The 17511-nt window shown below is 38.9% G+C and overlaps 1 protein-coding gene across 2 annotated transcripts in view; it reads left to right on the plus strand.

Moving 5' to 3' along the window:
* The window catches only part of GALNT1 (polypeptide N-acetylgalactosaminyltransferase 1), a 129941-nt gene extending 113508 nt beyond the window's left edge, over nt 1–16433 (plus strand). For both annotated transcript variants that reach the window (XM_009252336.4, XM_054538201.2), the window contains exons 10-12: nt 8302–8400; nt 8913–9047; nt 15060–16433. In XM_009252336.4, the coding sequence (XP_009250611.2) occupies nt 8302–8400; nt 8913–9047; nt 15060–15206 (381 nt within the window). In that variant the 3' untranslated portion in view covers nt 15207–16433. The remainder of the gene's footprint in view (nt 1–8301; nt 8401–8912; nt 9048–15059) is intronic.
* Nucleotides 16434–17511: the final 1078 nt, after the last annotated feature.

Consider the following 17511-nt stretch of genomic DNA (forward strand, 5'->3'; position numbering starts at 1 on the left):
AATGAACGCAGGGTCTGAAGAGTTATTTTTACTTATATGTTTATAACAGCACTATTCACAATAGCCAAGGAGTGGAAGCACCCCACATGTCCGTTCATTCTGGTCCAGCTAGCAATGCCTAGGCATTGTCCAAAATTGGGTCAGTTCAAAGGAAAAAACTCCTCCTTCTTGGTTCTAAAGACAAGCTACGGAGTGACTGCTTTAAATCGTGATACAACATACAATGGAATATTATTCAGTCTTAAAAAGGAAGGAAATTCTGATACATGCTACAACATGGATGAACCTTGAGGACATTATGTTAAGCATAATAAGATAGTCACCAAAAAAGAAATCCCCTTATATAAGGCAGCTAGAATAGTCAAACTCATAGAAACAGAAAGTAGAATGGTGGTTACCAGGGCTGAGGGAAGGGCGTAAAGAAGAGTTACTTCATGGGTATAGAGTTTCACATTTGCAAGATGAAAAAGTTCTGGAGATTTGTTTCACAACAGCCTGAATATACTTAACACTACTAAACTGTACATTTGAAAACAGTTTAGATGGTAAATTTTATGTTATGTGTTTCTGCACCAGAATAAAAAAAAAGAAGGGATTTGTTGTTATGGGAGTCATGTATTTGGGTGGATAGGAGGTGAAATCTGTACACAAGTAGAGGGTGTTGGGTGGGGGTGGGAAGAAGAGAGGTCATCTCTTGTCATAGGAAGGAAGGTAGGGGAATGGGAACAAGTGCAGGGCAGCTGTAGGTTTGGAGGTGGAAACTGGCAGTTTGTGGTGGAAGTGTGAGGACCTTCTCTTCTGGTGGCTTGTTTCCTCAGTTGAACACAAGATTATAGGCTGAGAGTGAAGAAGGTGTTGGTGAGGGAGAACTGGGGAAAGAGAAAAGGATGTAAAATAGAAATGTAAGATAAGGGAAAGCAAGTAGATCACCGAAGGAAGCCAGATGGTGGAGAGTTGGTGAAGCCATCTGGCCTGGTGTTTTCTCCAGTGCCAGGGCAGGCACAGACTTCCGCATTTACCCTAACAGTTACTAAGGCTACTTCAGGATTGACTTGAGCTCCCTACCTCTGAACTTTGTTGTGATATAAGGAATTTGTTTTCAAACAAGTGAGGGCTACATTGAGTTTCTTGAGCCTTTCATTCTCACTGATGCCTCATTAATGGGAATGTGTTTTCCTTTGCTGTGACCTCGTACTGGTCAAAGAAAGCACAGGGTGAGTGGTGCGCCAGGGAAAGATTTCTAGCAGTCACTCTGCAGCTTGTGTTTAGAACCAAAAATGAGGAGTTTTTTGTTTTTTGTTTTTGGTGTTTTTTTTTGAGCTGACCCAATTTTGGACAATGCCTAGGCATTGTTAGCTGGGCCAGAGTTTGAGAGTGTGACAAAGAAACACTTGTCTGCTCCATGGTAGATGACTGCCAAGGCAAGCTTGCGTCTTACCTGCCTCTTGCCAGCTGGCTTCTGGGCAAGTCACAGCGTTTACCCTCTGTGGCCTGCTTGTTATCGTCTTATTAACTTAGCAGCTGGCCTTAAGCCTTGTACGCCCTTAATACCAGGCCACATCCTACAGGTTAAAAGTGTCATTTCTAGATTGGAGGTCATTCTTAAGAGTACCCACCATAGTGCAGCCAGGGATCTTATGCTTCAGATCACAGCGTCACCCATGTGAGCCTTCCTTTGCTAGCAACAGTAATTTAGCCTTTCATAGATCTCTTGTCATGCTTCAAGGGTCCAGGGAAACCTAAAATCATAGGATTTTTCAGCAGAAAGGGAAATCAGAAAATGTAAATATGACTAGGGTAATAGATATAATTTAGAGCATCTGGCTTCAGCTAACGCTGACGTTTGTAGTTCCTGTAGGACCTGAATAAATGTGTTTCATTGTGGTATCTGATAGTTGTTAACCCAGGAGCTGAGTATTCTAAACAACAAAAAGTAAACAATCTAGTCCTTTACTGGTTTAGTCAGTTTTAGGGGCTGACCAATTGCTTTTCCAGGCAGATCTAATAATCCTAACATTTACTGAGCATGTACTTTATGTCAAGCACAAATCTGAATGCTTTATGAATATTAAAGCACAACACTATAGGATTGTGCTGTTATTCCCACTTCACAGATAAGTAAATTGAGACACAAATAAATGGTTTAAAAAACACGGCTAAACTCACAACCATCTGGTTTGAGAGCCTGTGCTGTTAACCCCTAATGTCCGTATTCTTTCTCAAATCTAACCAATATTTCCCTTGCAGCAGAGAGTAGAAAAGTGAATCCAGATTCACTGATACTAGATTATAAAAATGCTTTAACAAAGCTCTTACATTGTGCACCCTAATGGAGATACTGATTCTGGAGGAGACTAATAGTAGAAACAAAGAAACTTAAGCTCTAACCTCTTGCCTGGTTTTCCAAGAATGGGTGCATTCACAATTATTTTCAATTCCTAATGTCAAAAATAGTATTTTTAAAGTGGCAGTCAGGTACAGCTAAGTTGCTACTTCTGAAAGGGGGTTGAAGAGTTGCTGGGTCTGCGGATAAAGGAAAGAAAACCAACGGTTACTGTGTGCCTACTACGTGTCTGTCCCTGCTAGAGCCTCTGTATGTATTATCTCATTTAGAGCATTTAACAAACCTGAGAGAGAGATTTATCCCTGCTTTACCAATGAGAAAGGGTTCTTATAGCAGTGTTTTCAATTCTGTGTTGTAAATAATATTGATGTCTGATGTCCCCAAGGTGCTCAATTAGGCAAAGTACTGGGGAGAAGAAGGTAGATTTTGAGGTCAAATATGTTTGGGCAATACTATTTTACATCTTACGTCCATCCGTACCACCATTCCCCGGTCCTACCAATAGTCATGATATATTAAAAGGCTTTGAGAAGTCCTTCAACAAAAAACCTATTTAAATTTATTTAACTAGTATTTCCCAAACATATCTGATCATAAAACACCTTTTTTAGTGGGGCACCTTGCAAGATGCTGTTCTTCAGATTGTGGTTTTTGGAATCACTGTCTTAGAGTAAATAACCTGCCCAAGGTCTCATGGCTAGTCAGGAATGAAGCACCATCTGCATGTCCCCACAATCTAAACTCTCACCCCTACAGACACTTTGAAAGTGTGGATATTCACACACTGTAAGTCAGACATTGCTATGATTCAAATAGAAAAGTTTGTTTCTAACAGCTCCTCACCCTTTATGGTACTCTCAGTTTGTACATCGTTTCTAGATTGTTTTGGCTTGACTCAGTGGCGTGCCTGGCCACGTAAGGAAAGATGTGTTAATCAGCCATAAACAATTCCTATGAAGAGGACCATTAACCCACTGATCTTTCCCCTTGAAATAACTTAGATCTCCTAGGATTTACACTGTTTCAGAAAGTACAAACCAAACTTGGGCACTTTCCACGTGACTTTCATAGGGTGGCCAATGGTGTGAGAACTTGGGTTTGTTAGCATGTTGTGCAACTTTTCCCATCATTGACAAGTAGCTCCTCACAAATGGTGAAAGATTTTCTCCTATGTGTCAGCATCTAGACCTGCACATCTGACGTGTCGGCTACACTGGATTTAATTAAAATTACGCCACGCCTGGTGGCTCACACCTGTAAGTGAGCCAGCACAGGCTCTCAAACCAGCACTTTGGGAAGCCGAGGTGGATGGATCACTTGAGATCAAGAGTTCAAAACCAGCCTGGCCAACATGCCGAAACCCCATCTCTACTAAAAATACGAAAAATTAGCTGGGCGTAGTGGCCCGCATCTGTAGTCCCAGCTACTCGGGAGGCTGAGGCGTGAGAATTGCTTGAATCTTGGGGGTAGAGGTTGCAGTGAGCCAAGATTGTGCCACTGCATTCCAGCCTGGGCGACAGAGCAAGAGACTGTCTGAAAATATAAAATAAAATAAATGAAAATAAATTTAATTAAAAGTAAATAGAATTTAAAGCCCGGTTCTTCAGTCACAATAGCCACATTTGAAGTGCTTAATAGCCACACATGACTAGTGGCTGCTACCGTATTAGCACAAATACAGACATTTCCATCATCTCAGAAAGTTCTACTGGATGGTGCTGGAGACATTAACAACTGCTGTTTTAAAATAGCTAACACGGCCAGGCGCCGCTGGCTTACGCCTGTAATCCCAGCACTTTGGGAGGCCGAGGTGGGTGGATCATGACGTCAGGATTTCAAGACCAGCCTGGCCAAGATGGTGAAATCCCGTCTCTACTAAAAAAAAAAAAAAAATTAGCCAGGCGTGGTGGCAGGCACCTGTAATCCCAGCTACTTGGGAGGCTGAGGCAGAGAATTGCTTGAACCCGGGGGGCAGAGTTTGCAGCAAGCTGACGTCGCACCATTGCACTGCAGCCTGGGTGACAGAGTGAGACTCTGTCTCAAAAATAAAATAAATAAAATAAAATAAAATAAGCCAACACAGGAGGTTACCCATCTGTCTGTATCATGTACTACTACCCTGCCATTTCACTCATTTCTCCTTCCCAGGTCCTAAGTTGAAGTGGTCATATTTGCCTTGTCAAATCTATTGTTTTCAAATCTTATAACTAATGTATGCCCCCTCTAATTCTCTCTACTCTGAAATAATTTGGAATTATCATAACATAATTCATAGGGATGTACCATATCAAATTCCCAAGCCATCCTGTCAGTAGATACCTTCCTACTTGGTTAAGGAGAATATCAGGACCATATTGATATTCAGGAGTATCTACTTCAACCAAGAAAAGCTCCCTTCTTTTCCCATATCAAATCTGCCTTTTATTTAAGGGTTCCTGATAATTTAGAATCTCAGTTGCTGTTAGATGTCCTGATGACTACTGAATATGTTACCAAACAAGGCTCACTTCTTGCTTTTCTCTTTCCAAGATAGTCAAGAGGTGACTTGAAAGGAGTGAACTAAAAGGAATTGGTAGTGTAATAAGACCACTGAGCAGTTAGCTGTAGACTGTGTGTACACCAAGAAATGGGATAAAATCCTCTGAAGAGTGGGAGACTCCAGAAAGAATCTAGCCCATTTGTTCCTTAAACTTCAAAATACCCCTTATCAGAAGGTTCTCACTATTTTTAGAAGTCCAACAAATAAGACATTTGCCTAGAACATCCTTAAAAGCTAGTCCTCAATTCTTGAATGTATTTTCTCTTCCTTTTATATTTTCCAAATTCTGCTGTTTTAAAATTCTTTTTTCAAATGTCAGATTTTGAATAACCAACCCAAATATCTATTTTCATCCCAGTATAAACTTGAAACAAGTATGTGTTGTCACCCTTTCTGCCCTCCACATCTCATTGGAAAGCTGGTAATTGGTTATATAGTCTTAAAGCTATATGGAATTACAATTTTGAACATTTGATTCAGCATCCCTAGAAAATGTTTGTTCCTCATTTTCCCCTTCTCCAAAGGCTCTTCAAACTTAACTCCCAGCAAACAAACCTATTAGGTGGTCTTCTCCCTCCTAGAATCCTAGAGGACAAAACTTAACCCATAGTCACCCTAATTTTCCATGTCCTTGAGGAAAACATCTTACACACCCCATAGATGAGGTAGTCCACATGTATCACTACACAGAAAAGAATATTCTCTGAAAACTCTATATTCTCTAGCCAGGCGGTATATAGAGGGACCCACCTGGAGAGCAGATGTCCCTTCACCTAAAAAGAAGCCACATATTTGTTGAGCCAAACAGAATCCTCTGTCCTCTAATGTGAAATTCACTTAGGGACTCTAACATCATAGCTATGCTCTTTCAGAAGTCTAATCTCCAGTTTCTCCCCTTTACATCGGAGGAGTGCCTCCAGGCCCCACCAGGAGCCTGAATCTGGGTCTCTGACCATGCCACCCACCTCACCTGGGCCTCACTGACCACATGTTGTTGATGCAGTTTAGTTGCTCCTCACTCTAACAGCTAATGGGAAGCAGTGGTTTCCAGTCTTTGGAGAAACTCCACTTTCAACATCTAATGGTCAGTAGTAACCCCAAGGGATACAGGCCCAGATCTTGCGTGTCGGGAATTAGTTATAGGAATCTTGTAAGGATGGTATAAGCTGTTATGTACAAATCTCTTACAAAATAGAGGCAGGGTCTCATCATGTTGGCCAGGTAGGTCCCAAACTCTTGAGCTCAAGGGATCCTCCTGCCTCGGCCTCCCAAAGTGCTAGGATTCTACATGCATGAGCCACCACGCCCCGCCAAAAATTGCATTTTTTAATTTGTTTTGAATTTTGGTAAAAGATAGGCAATTTAAGCAAATGGCCATTCCATATGAGAGCAAGAGAAGCTGAAGATAACATTGGTGTTAATCTAATAATTCCTGTGGCATTTATTATCTTTCTTTAGCAACCTTTATATCTGCATTTGGGGGAAGAAACAGAGGAAAACAGGATTGGAGAGTTTATAATTCATATCAAAAGTATAAGGAAATAATTATTTTATGTGAATATGTGAGATAAAGACTCATCTTTATCACAGTATGAACTTTTTTTTTTTTTTTAAGAGACAGGGCCTTGCTCTGTCGCTTAAGTTGAAGTGCAGTGGCACAATTATAGCTCACTGCAGCCTTGAACTCTAGGGCTCAAGTGATCCTCCCACCTCAGCCTCCCGAATAAGTGAGACTACAGGCGTGAGCCACCATGCCTAAGATTTTGATTTTGATTTTGATTTTTTGTAGAGACAAGGTCTTGCTATGTTGCCCAGGCTGGTCTCGAACTCCTAGGCTCAGTCTGTCCTACTGTCTTGGCCTCTTAAAGTGCTCAGGTTATAGACATGGGTCACTGTGATTGGCCCAATCTGAACTAAATTCTTTTTCAAGTGAGATAGCCATCATCATCTGGTATTAATTGATCACCTACTAGGATGAAGGAAGGTGTGCTTTATGCACATTGGTATTTAACCATAAAATCTTTTATACAACCTAATACAACCTATTTATGAGATAATAGGTTTCACAATTAAAATAATGGATAAAAAATGATGATGTAAATTATGTGGTAAAAGAACTCTTGGGAACATATAATGTATTGGACCCTGAGAAAAAAACATTTTGAAATTTCTAGCTTGAATAATTGGACAAGTTGTGGGAATATTAATAAAAATAGGGATATCAGGAAAACGGGAAATTTTTGGAGGAATGATAATGAGGTTTGTTTTAGGTAGCAATTCTCAAGAGGGGATGGGGTGGGGACATATTAAAATGTGAAGACGATTAAGTGTTCATATTAGAAAATTGAGAAATTCTGTTTTGAATGAACCAAGTTTGAGATTTTGGTGGAATAGCAAGATGGATGTGACTAGTGGTAAAGTGACAGTGCAGATGATTACTGTCTCTGAGCCTGCTCATGCTGCACTCTGAATTAGGTGCCTGGATACGTTGTCTTACATAGCATCAGCATAGAACTGACATTACCCCCCAGTTCCTGATCTCAAAAGGTTTAGGTAACTTGTATTTAAACCTGAGTCTTTTATGTCAGAACCCTAGTTTTTATTCCTGGCTGCTTGGGAATATTGGAATAATATGCAGACTGTATATTTGTTTATAGAAGTAACTGGCTTTTTTGTGGTTTTAACTTTACCCCTACTTTATCTATCACACAAAATTAGTTGCCTTTTTAAAAAAGTCTACATGACATGACAGATGTAGTTTCTCTTCTGGCTTAACCTGCTGACAGTACCATACATAGGAATAGATTTAAGACTTTCAAATGTCTGTTAATTTACCATATGCTTTTAAAACTGCAACAGTTTAGAGGAAACAAAATATCAAGGGGCATTACCTAAAATTTTCCTCCTAATTCTGATGACTGACTTAAATTCCTTTTATGTAATCCACAAATGTCTAGTGAAAGAGTAGAGTTTTTACCACACTATGGTTAAGCTTCCAGGTAAGACAAGTTCCAAGCTCTTTGACTAGAGTCATCTTAGTCTCTCCTAAGTCATCAGAGTAGTTATCAGAATTAATGTTCTTGTCTTGATTGATAATAGTGTCATCAGGGAGTTAATTTTTTAAATCATTAACCAAAGTAGAGTTTGTTGAACTCAATACAAATTTGAAAGGAATAACTTGAAAAAAAGGAAAAAAGAAATTGTAAGGATTTTCCCCCATAAACACAGAAAATTACATAAACAGTTTGTAAGACCTTTCTAGACCAATGAATTTTAGATACTCAGACAGTGATAGGCCAATAGGCCATTTCAGAGTAGTGCCAGGGAAAGTTTAGGTTGGTTTTTAGTGTATCTGTGTGTGTGTCTGTCTAATTAACTTCTCCAACTCCTGATATTTTCATTATTTATTGTCCCATAGATACGAAATGTGGAAACGAATCAGTGTCTAGATAACATGGCTAGAAAAGAGAATGAAAAAGTTGGAATTTTTAATTGCCATGGTATGGGGGGTAATCAGGTGAGTATCTTAGAAAACTCTTAAAAGCGATAATTTTCAGATTTGTTTTTACTTTGCCTTTTTTATACCATGACATCATTCAGGAAATATTTTCCTTCCTTTAAAGAGAAAATAATAAAGACTTTTAGGTGAAGGAAGCTTTCAATCCGGTGATTTTTTTTTTTTAATGACACATTTGTGAAAGGCCCATTGTGAGAACTATATTTACATTGCTGAGCACAAAATTTATTTTGCCCTTTTATTCAAACAGATGACAACCCTTGACAGTACATTCAGTGTATACAGAGAGCTCAAGGTCATTTTTGCTTCACCTTGTAAGCAAGAAAATGAGTAACATAACATTAGTGTAAATTAGTGGTAGCTTTTCTGAGTCACTTTATTCTTCATTACTTTAATAAAGTATGTAAATCATGTACCTTGAAATACTTGTATTTTCCCTGACAGCTAATTGGGCATTTAAAATGCTGACTAATTTATTTTTTCTGTTTATGTGTGTGCATTTTTATTTCCAGGTTTTCTCTTATACTGCCAACAAAGAAATTAGAACAGATGACCTTTGCTTGGATGTTTCCAAACTTAATGGCCCAGTTACAATGCTCAAATGCCACCACCTAAAAGGCAACCAACTCTGGGAGTATGACCCAGTGGTAAGTTACGCAGCTGCCTATAGTAATAAAATTATGTGTGTCACTGGGTATATTTATATACTTTATATCTAAAGGAGTGAGTTCTTGTGGACCTTGAATATGGATCAAACTTGTCTTATACACTAAATATTGACAGGTGGGAAAAATAAGTAAAATAAACGTGTTTTAATCTCCCTAATAATTAAATTTTAGTCTTATAAAATCACAGTTGCCTCTAATCCCTGGGTCCTTGTTTACTGAGAAGCCACCATTCCTTCTCTATGTCTTCAAGTTCTATAGTCTAGTTTGGGAGAAATGAGGCAGAAAGTAGGCTTTTAAAATTACTTAAACACTTCAGTGAAAGATAAATTTTAATTAATGAAGTTCTCTGGCTTGTGATGATTTCCCAGTGACATATATAACAGATCCTTTCATATATATCTTTCCTTTTGTCTGGAACCTTTCTCTCCACCACCATCAAATGGGCTCACATGGAAGTACTTAAAAGGTATTAGTTCAATTAAAGCATCCGTGGTAAACCTCTTTCCACCTATTTGCCTAATTTTTCAACTTTTGCTTTTGCCAGGTTCTGGAACCAGCACCAACATCTTCAATATCTCTTTCTCTGGTTCTTTTTAATTTGGCTTAACTTCTGTAAGGCATTTAGTGCCACTAAACAGATGTTTTTTTTTTTTTTTTTTTTTTTTTTTGAGGCAGGGTCTTGCTCTGTCACCCAGGCTAGAGTGCAGTGGTACAGTCACAGCTCACACAACCTCCACCTCCCAGGCTCAAGCTATCCTCCCACCTCAGCCTCTAGAGGAGCTGGGACCACAGACATATGCCATCATGCCTGGCTAATTTTTGTAATTTTGTGGAGACGGAGTTTCACCATGTTGTCCAGGCTGGTCTTGAGCGCTTAGACTCAAGCGATCCACCCGCCTCAGCCTCTCAAAGTGCTGGGATTACAGGCATGAGCCATCATGCCTGGCCTGATATTTTCTAATTTATTTTTATTTATTTTTTATTTTATTTATTTATTTATTTTTTTGAGATGGAGTCTCGCTGGTATCGCCCAGGCTGGAGTGCAGTAGTGCGATCTCGGCTCATGCAACCTCCGCCTGCCTGGTTCGAGCTATTCTCCTGCCTCAGCCTCCTGAGTAGCTGGGATTACAGGCGCCCGCCACCATGCCCGGCTAATTTTTGTACTTTTAGTAGAGACAGGGTTTCGCCATGTTGGCCAGGCTGGTCTTGAACTCCTGACCTCAGGTGATCTGCCCGCCTCAGCCTCCCAAAGTGCTGGGATTACAGGCATGAGCCACTGCACCCAGCCTGGCCTGATATTTTCATATCCTCTTATGCCTTGGCCATAAGATGCACTACTGTTTAGGTTCTTTTCTTAGTTTGCTCTCTATTCCTTTTGTTGGCCTGGCTGTCTCTCCTTCTTTGTCCTACTCCTTAAATGGAAATGTTGTCCAAAGTTACTGACTTTGGCCATCTTTCCTCCCTATACTGTGTCATACACCAACCATGGTCTACTTTAATCATCAATATGCTGTTCTCTGAACATACCTTATACTTTCCTAGTTCACATCTAAGATAATATGCTTCCCTCTGCCTGACACACCTTACCCATTCTTAAGAACCCAGCTTTGACATCACTTCCATGAATCCTAATCTGAAATTAATTCTGTCAGTCTTAATTACAGTCATCTTTGACCTCTATAAAGCTGTACTTGTTTGTAGTTATTTATCTAGCAATCTTTTCTCCACTATTAGATTGTCAGATCCTAGAGGACAGAGATCATCTTTTATAAATCTTGGGTCTCCTTTCACAATGTCAGGCTATAGAAAAAATGATATTACCTATAATAATAGCTCAGTTAATATGGCCATTGGAAATGGCCTGAATGTTCTGTTCCAGGGTTTCCCATGGTGTGTGCTACTGCCATTTTGGTTGTGACTGCCCCATGCATTGCAGGGTGTGTAGCATCTCTGGCTCCAGGTAGTAAGTGCTAGTGGCACCCCATAGCCATTGTGACAACCACAAAATTTTAAAAATGAAAAACCCCTTAAGTTTATTGGAAAATGACAGTATATTAATTAAGCAGTATTTTTAGAAACCTATTTATTATAGCTAAAACAAATAGGGATTTATTTTTCTTACATAAGTCTAGAGGTAAGTAAATTCAGTGGCATAGTGATGTCAGGGGTAACGTTGTTGTAATATTCTTAGCTTTTCCTTGTGGCCGCAAGAGGGTTGCTGCAGCTCTATCACATCCCACCTCCAGGCAGAAAGAAAAGGGAAAGGGGAATGGTACACTACCACATGTGTTGCCCTTTATTAGCGAAGTAAAAGGTTTTTCTGGAACCCCCTTAGCAGGCTCTGCTTATGTCTTATGGACCAGAACATCCCATGTGACCCCCAGCTGCAAAGGAAGCTGGGAAAGCAAGTCTTTGGTTTTCTAGTTGTTAGAGTGTGAGATGGCCAAGAGATACAGGGATTGGGAAGGACTGTTGGCTAGCCAACCTACACAGTCTACCACAACAGTATTCCAAAAGTAAATGTTTGATGAAACAGGTAAGAAGCTGGAGATAGAGTATGTAGAAAGAGCCGGCCGGGCGCGGTGGCTCAAGCCCGTAATCCCAGCACTTTGGGAGGCCGAGGTGGGTAGATAACGAGGTCAGGAGATCGAGACCACAGTGAAACCTTGTCTCTACTAAAAATACAAAAAATTAGCCGAGCGTGGTGGCGGGCACCTGTAGTCCCAGATACTCAGGAGACTGAGGCAGGAGAATGGCGTGAACCCAGGAGGTGGAGTTTGCAGTGAGCCAATATCGTGCCACTGCACTCCAGCCTGGGCGACAGAGTGAGACTCTGTCTCAAAAAATAAAATTAAATTAAAAAAACAGAGCCAGTTATGAGTGTGAAGTTTTAAAACTTCTAGATCACTTTGCAAGGTTTTTTCCTGCTGAGATAAAACATTAATGCTGAGGATTGATTTCTCCCAGAAGCAGACTTGAAGATAAAGTTGAGCATTCAGGATGTTTATTAGGGAGCAGTTTTTGAGTCAATACCTGTAAAAGGAATACCTCCCTCTCCCTGGGCAGAGGGAGAAGTTGAGTTGCAATGCAGGTCCAACAGCCTGAGCAGACTACAGGGGAAGCACTGGAGGGGAACAGCCCATCAGAATCGTCCTGCCTCCATCCATTGAAAACGTAACAGTCTAGAAAAATAACAGAATACTTATGTCAATTATCTGTAATCTAAAATCATGAATTCTTAGATTTCAAAGGAACCCTAGAAATTAAACCCAGGATACTTTTTATACAAGTAGAAATTGAAACTCAGAATTAATTTCCCAAGGAAATTAATTGCCCAAGGTCCCCGAGCAGCCAGATAGTATGACTAGATCTCAAATCTGGAATTCTTGATTCTCGATCCAGGTTTCTTTGCACAGTACCACGCTATTTTTGATTAATAGTTTTGAGTCTTGCTTATATTACATATTACATAAAATTTATAATAAGGCACTGGGCTCTTTTGCTTTGACTACTTGTATCTGTCCTTTCTGGAATAAAATGCAGATTTTAGACCTAGTTACGTCTAGAGGTTAGGAATAGGAGGTTGGCAAATTATTTTTTCTAGGATGCAGGTAGACTTTACTCAATGATTAATTATAGTTTTTATCCTCTCCTTCAAAGGTTACAGTTAGATGCTTGTCACCTGCTTGTCCTGATGCCTTAGTCCAGCTCTCTGAATGGAGACCAGTTGGTGTTGCCTGAGTCCTCTGAGGAGTGCTGTGATGACAGCATCCTACTCACAAGGTTCCAAGCCACAAGGCTCTGTGCCTGCTCTCAGCAGCCAGAGTTATATCTGGAACAGGGTTCTCCACCAGAGTCTAGGCTTCCTGGGGGTGCTGCTCACCTTCCAAGTTATGGGGATTCTGTCCTGATGTCGAACAGTTAAATACTCAGCACAGAGCAATAACCTATGTCTTTGTGATGGGTTTATTTTAATGAATCTAGATGAGTGAAATGCACATTTTTAGAAACTGGGTTGAGAGAGACCAACTCTCCCAACTAAATTTTTTGTTGTGCTTAGTTGGGGGTTTTTTGTTTTTAGTAATAGGGACCATGGGCCTCATGAGGGAGGCCACTGGGATAAGCTTTGCAGGAACTCCCGGAATGTTTGAGAGGTTCTCTTGTTTTGGTCTTTACTGAGACTGAAGCCGTTGGCAGCAATGTGCACGCTGAGCCGCAGCGCTCTGGCTGCTGGATTGTGTCCATGGCCGCTCAGGATGTTGCTAGGATGTTGTGTTTTCCAGTAATAAGCATTACTCTATAAATGCAAATTACCATTGTATATAAATGTCATTGTACCATTTATCAAGCATTTACTCTGGGATAGGCAGCACTTTATGTACATTATCTCAGTGTTTCCTCATAAAAACCCGGTGAGGTATTTTTGTCCCCATTTTATAGATGAGGAAACTGGTTCTCAAAGAGTTTAGGTTTTTGCTCAGAAGCATATAGTTGGGTGTGTGACAAATCTGGAAATCACCCCAGGAATGTCTGACTGCAAAGCCCCTCCTCTCAATAAACTACACAAAGTCTGCATTAAAAAAAGAAAAAAAAAAATTCCCACAGCCATGCTGACTCTCTTCTAGGTTCTAGTCTTACATTTGGAAGCATTAAAGATAGAATCCTGAACCTAAAGACAGTATCAATAGTGACATCTGCAAAGATAGATAGACTGTCATCTGCCAGGTCCTACTTTGACCACAACATGGAAGAATAATAAATGACTGGAAGCCTAAGTAGCTGTATACAATTATTAGATTTTGTTTTAAGTTCTAATAGGTGCAAAAAGGGCCTCCTGAAAATGAAATGTTTCAGATAAAAGAACTACGTTAAAATAGAGCCATGAGTAAAAGAATCAGATAACTATGTGTTAAACATTTTACATTTCCTTAGAGTTAATTTACATTTGTAGAGTAATGCTTAACGCACATTCCTGTATACAACTACTTTGAAGTCCTTAACATGACCAGAGCATATTATCACAATCATTGGTGTGGATCATTGTTAACTATCTATCTGTTAATTCTTACCTGCCCTGCCCTTTCAAAATCATCCTAAAATCATCCTAATAACATGTTGCCGCATCAAATCTAGAACTTAAATAAGTAGATAAAATATATAGCTATGTCTGTTAACCATTTATTAAGAATCTCTTTTGTAGGTGAGGCACTATGTACTTTATCTTCATTATCTATGTAGTTTCCCAAAATCTGCTCAAAATATGTAATGTGATCCTAATTTTTAAAATGAGAAACCTCAAGTTATCCAGGCTGTGAACTCAACTCCACATTCCTGTGCTTTTCTTTCTGTACCACACCATCTCCTTTAACCACCAGGATAGTCTCTGGGTTTGCTATGGACATAGGCGTAAGATTTATTTTACTAAATATCAGCTGTCCCAACCTTCTTATGATTTTGAGTTATCAGAAAGACCTGAGTTTCTAAAAACTTGAGCTTTGGAATCACAAAATTAACTTGAACAGCCTTATCATAGAGAAATGAAACAATTTTGAAATAGCTGTTTGAAAATAGGTTGAGGATCCTAAATTAGGAACCACTAATCTGGTCTTTTTTTGTTGTTTAGGAAACTGAAGCACAAAAAAGAGAAGCTTCTCATAGTGTTACAGAGCTTATGCCAGAATTAGGACTTAGAATTTAGGTCATCTTGCAGCAAGTCAAGTGTACCCTACTGGACCCCACCCAGTGCCTTTCTCCCTCCCTCATACCTCTTTATCGACCTACGTATCTACCTACTTATCTCTCTCTCTATCTCTGTTTCTCCATCCATCCATCCATCCATCCACCCACCTACCTCCCTTTTCTCCATTGTCTTTTAAATAATGTATATTACCAAAAAAAACACCTTTTCTACAGAGGAACTTAATCACCAAAACTGATGCTTGAGGTGTTTTGTTTTCTTCCACTCTCATGTTAAGATTTTTTCTGTTTCAGAAATTAACCCTGCAGCATGTGAACAGTAATCAGTGCCTGGATAAAGCCACAGAAGAGGATAGCCAGGTGCCCAGCATTAGAGACTGCAATGGAAGTCGGTCCCAGCAGTGGCTTCTTCGAAACGTCACCCTGCCAGAAATATTCTGAGACCAAATTTACAAAAAAAACGAAAAAAATAAGGATTGACTGGGCTACCTCAGCATACATTTCTGCCACATTCTTAAGTAGCAAAAAAGGAAAAGTGCTTTCCTCCTCTGCAGGATGTAAGGTTTATCAGCCATTAAAACTTAGACTTCTCTAGCTTTTCACTAGCTGTGAACCAGCCTTCCTGTCCATGGACGTGAAACTGCATAGTAATGAGACTGTGCACACTGATGTTTACAAGATTGAAAGAGTCTTTCTCCGAAAATCATGGTAAAGAATACTGAGACAATGAAAAAAATCAACAAAATATGCTTTCTGGAGAACTGTACCTTTTATGGTTTGCTTGCACATCAGTAATTTCTGCTGAACGTGCTGTCATAATGAAGAGATTTCCAAGATTTTTTTTCCTGATTAGAACTGGTAGCCAGTATATTAAATATTGATATAAAAATAAAAGAACTGGAACCAGATTCAGAATCATGAAAACAACATTTTTACAACAACAACAAAAAAAACTATATGAAACAGGGTTTAAAGGAAATTAAAACAGAACTATGAGAAGTACAATTTGTTATAGTATAGTATCAAATTTCTATATAGATTTTATACCTCAGTGGGGAAAAATAACTGATTCCAATGACATTCATTTTGTTTTCATCTGTGATAGTCATGGATGCTTTTATTTTCCTTGGGGTGCTGAAATTGAGCTGAAAAAAAAAAGGCTCTTTGAATATAGTTTTAATTTCTCTACAGTTTTTTTTTGTTTGGTTTGTGGGCTGTTGGAATTGTCATTTTTAATTGCCTTCTAAAAAATGGAAATTTAACAATGTCCGATCTCAACTGAACAAATTAGATGTTTCAGTTGCTCTTGGGTCAACTGGCTTACAGATTTACATGTGCACACACACACAAATTTCTTATCACATTTTCACCTTCTTCACTTGACCTAACTGATTATGCGAAATACCCAGGATTCATGCTACTGTACCACAGATTTGTTTTCACAGCAATAAATCTTCAGTTCTTTGTTTATGATTCCACTTAACAAAAGGCCTGCAGAAGTGATTTATTATTCGGGTATTTGGAGATAATATATTTGATGGTTTTTTGGAAAACCTTTTTCACTCCATACTCAGATATGCTTCATTGTCAAGTGCATATTTAGATTAGATTATTAAATTGTAATGTTTATCTGCTTTTTTTAAATAAAATTTGACTGAAAATGTTTAATTGGCATTTTTTAATGACTTAGCCAAAGAAGTGCAGCTATTATTCCATATTAATAGGCTTGCATTTCTTTTCCTAAATCTTATTTAGGCTAAATCAGTTTTATTTTTCTCTGATTTTTCTTAATACCACAGAATCAACTGAGTGTCAATTGAAAGTTGTCAATTAAAAGGTGACCTTTTAATCTCATAGGAGGAATCTCATTAAGACATTTTTCCTGATATGTAGAGCAGTCTGTTGGCAAAAATGCCTATATTTTCTTTCATATTTGTAAAATTATATTTAATGGAATTGTTTTCTTTGATTATCAAGGACTTTCACTGCAGGCAGTGCTATTTCTTGTGCCTAAGAATGTTTCCAAAAGTCGCGTCGCTAATGATATTTGCCAAGTTGAGTGTACACAAAGTTTCTCATATCCTGTTCAAGTTAATCAACATCAAGCACATGGGGATGCTTTAGGGTGAGCCTATAGTACAAAATGCATAAACCATGTCCCCAGGAAATTTGAAAGGAAGCAGGTGCTGAATGGAATTTTTTTCCTTTTCCATGAGCTGTGTTAATTCTATCTCCAGTAGGCCTAATGCTTGAATAAGCAAGATGTCTAATCAATAAATTATTTTCATGCTCAGAATTTCAGGTTTTTATACTCCAGCATAGCTTGGTCTTATTTCTTACTGTATGAAAGCTTAACAGCAATGTGATTTAAGGTTTTGTTTTGTTTTTTAAGTGGGAGATGTAAGTGATTTAATTCATGGGTACTTTTAGAACCTATAGATAATCCCATTGCCTTTATTTTTCTAATTAAAGAATTCCTAAATACTTTGAAAATACAAAATATTCCTGAATAGTTGTGCCTTACATTGGTTTTATTTGAAGTTAGAGTGGATCCCTGTTTATCATAATTATTTGTAATTAGGCAGATGCTTATCACTCTATTATAAATCAAATTGGGAAGAAAAGAATGAAAAAGAAAACAATGGCTGGGTACTGGCTCATACCTGTAATTTTAGCATTTTGGGAAGGTGAGACGGTAGGACCACTTGAGGGCAGGAGTTTGAGGTTGCAGTGAGCTATGATGGTG

Source organism: Pongo abelii, chromosome 17, assembly GCF_028885655.2.
Source record: "Pongo abelii isolate AG06213 chromosome 17, NHGRI_mPonAbe1-v2.0_pri, whole genome shotgun sequence".
Taxonomy (NCBI): domain Eukaryota; kingdom Metazoa; phylum Chordata; class Mammalia; order Primates; family Hominidae; genus Pongo; species Pongo abelii.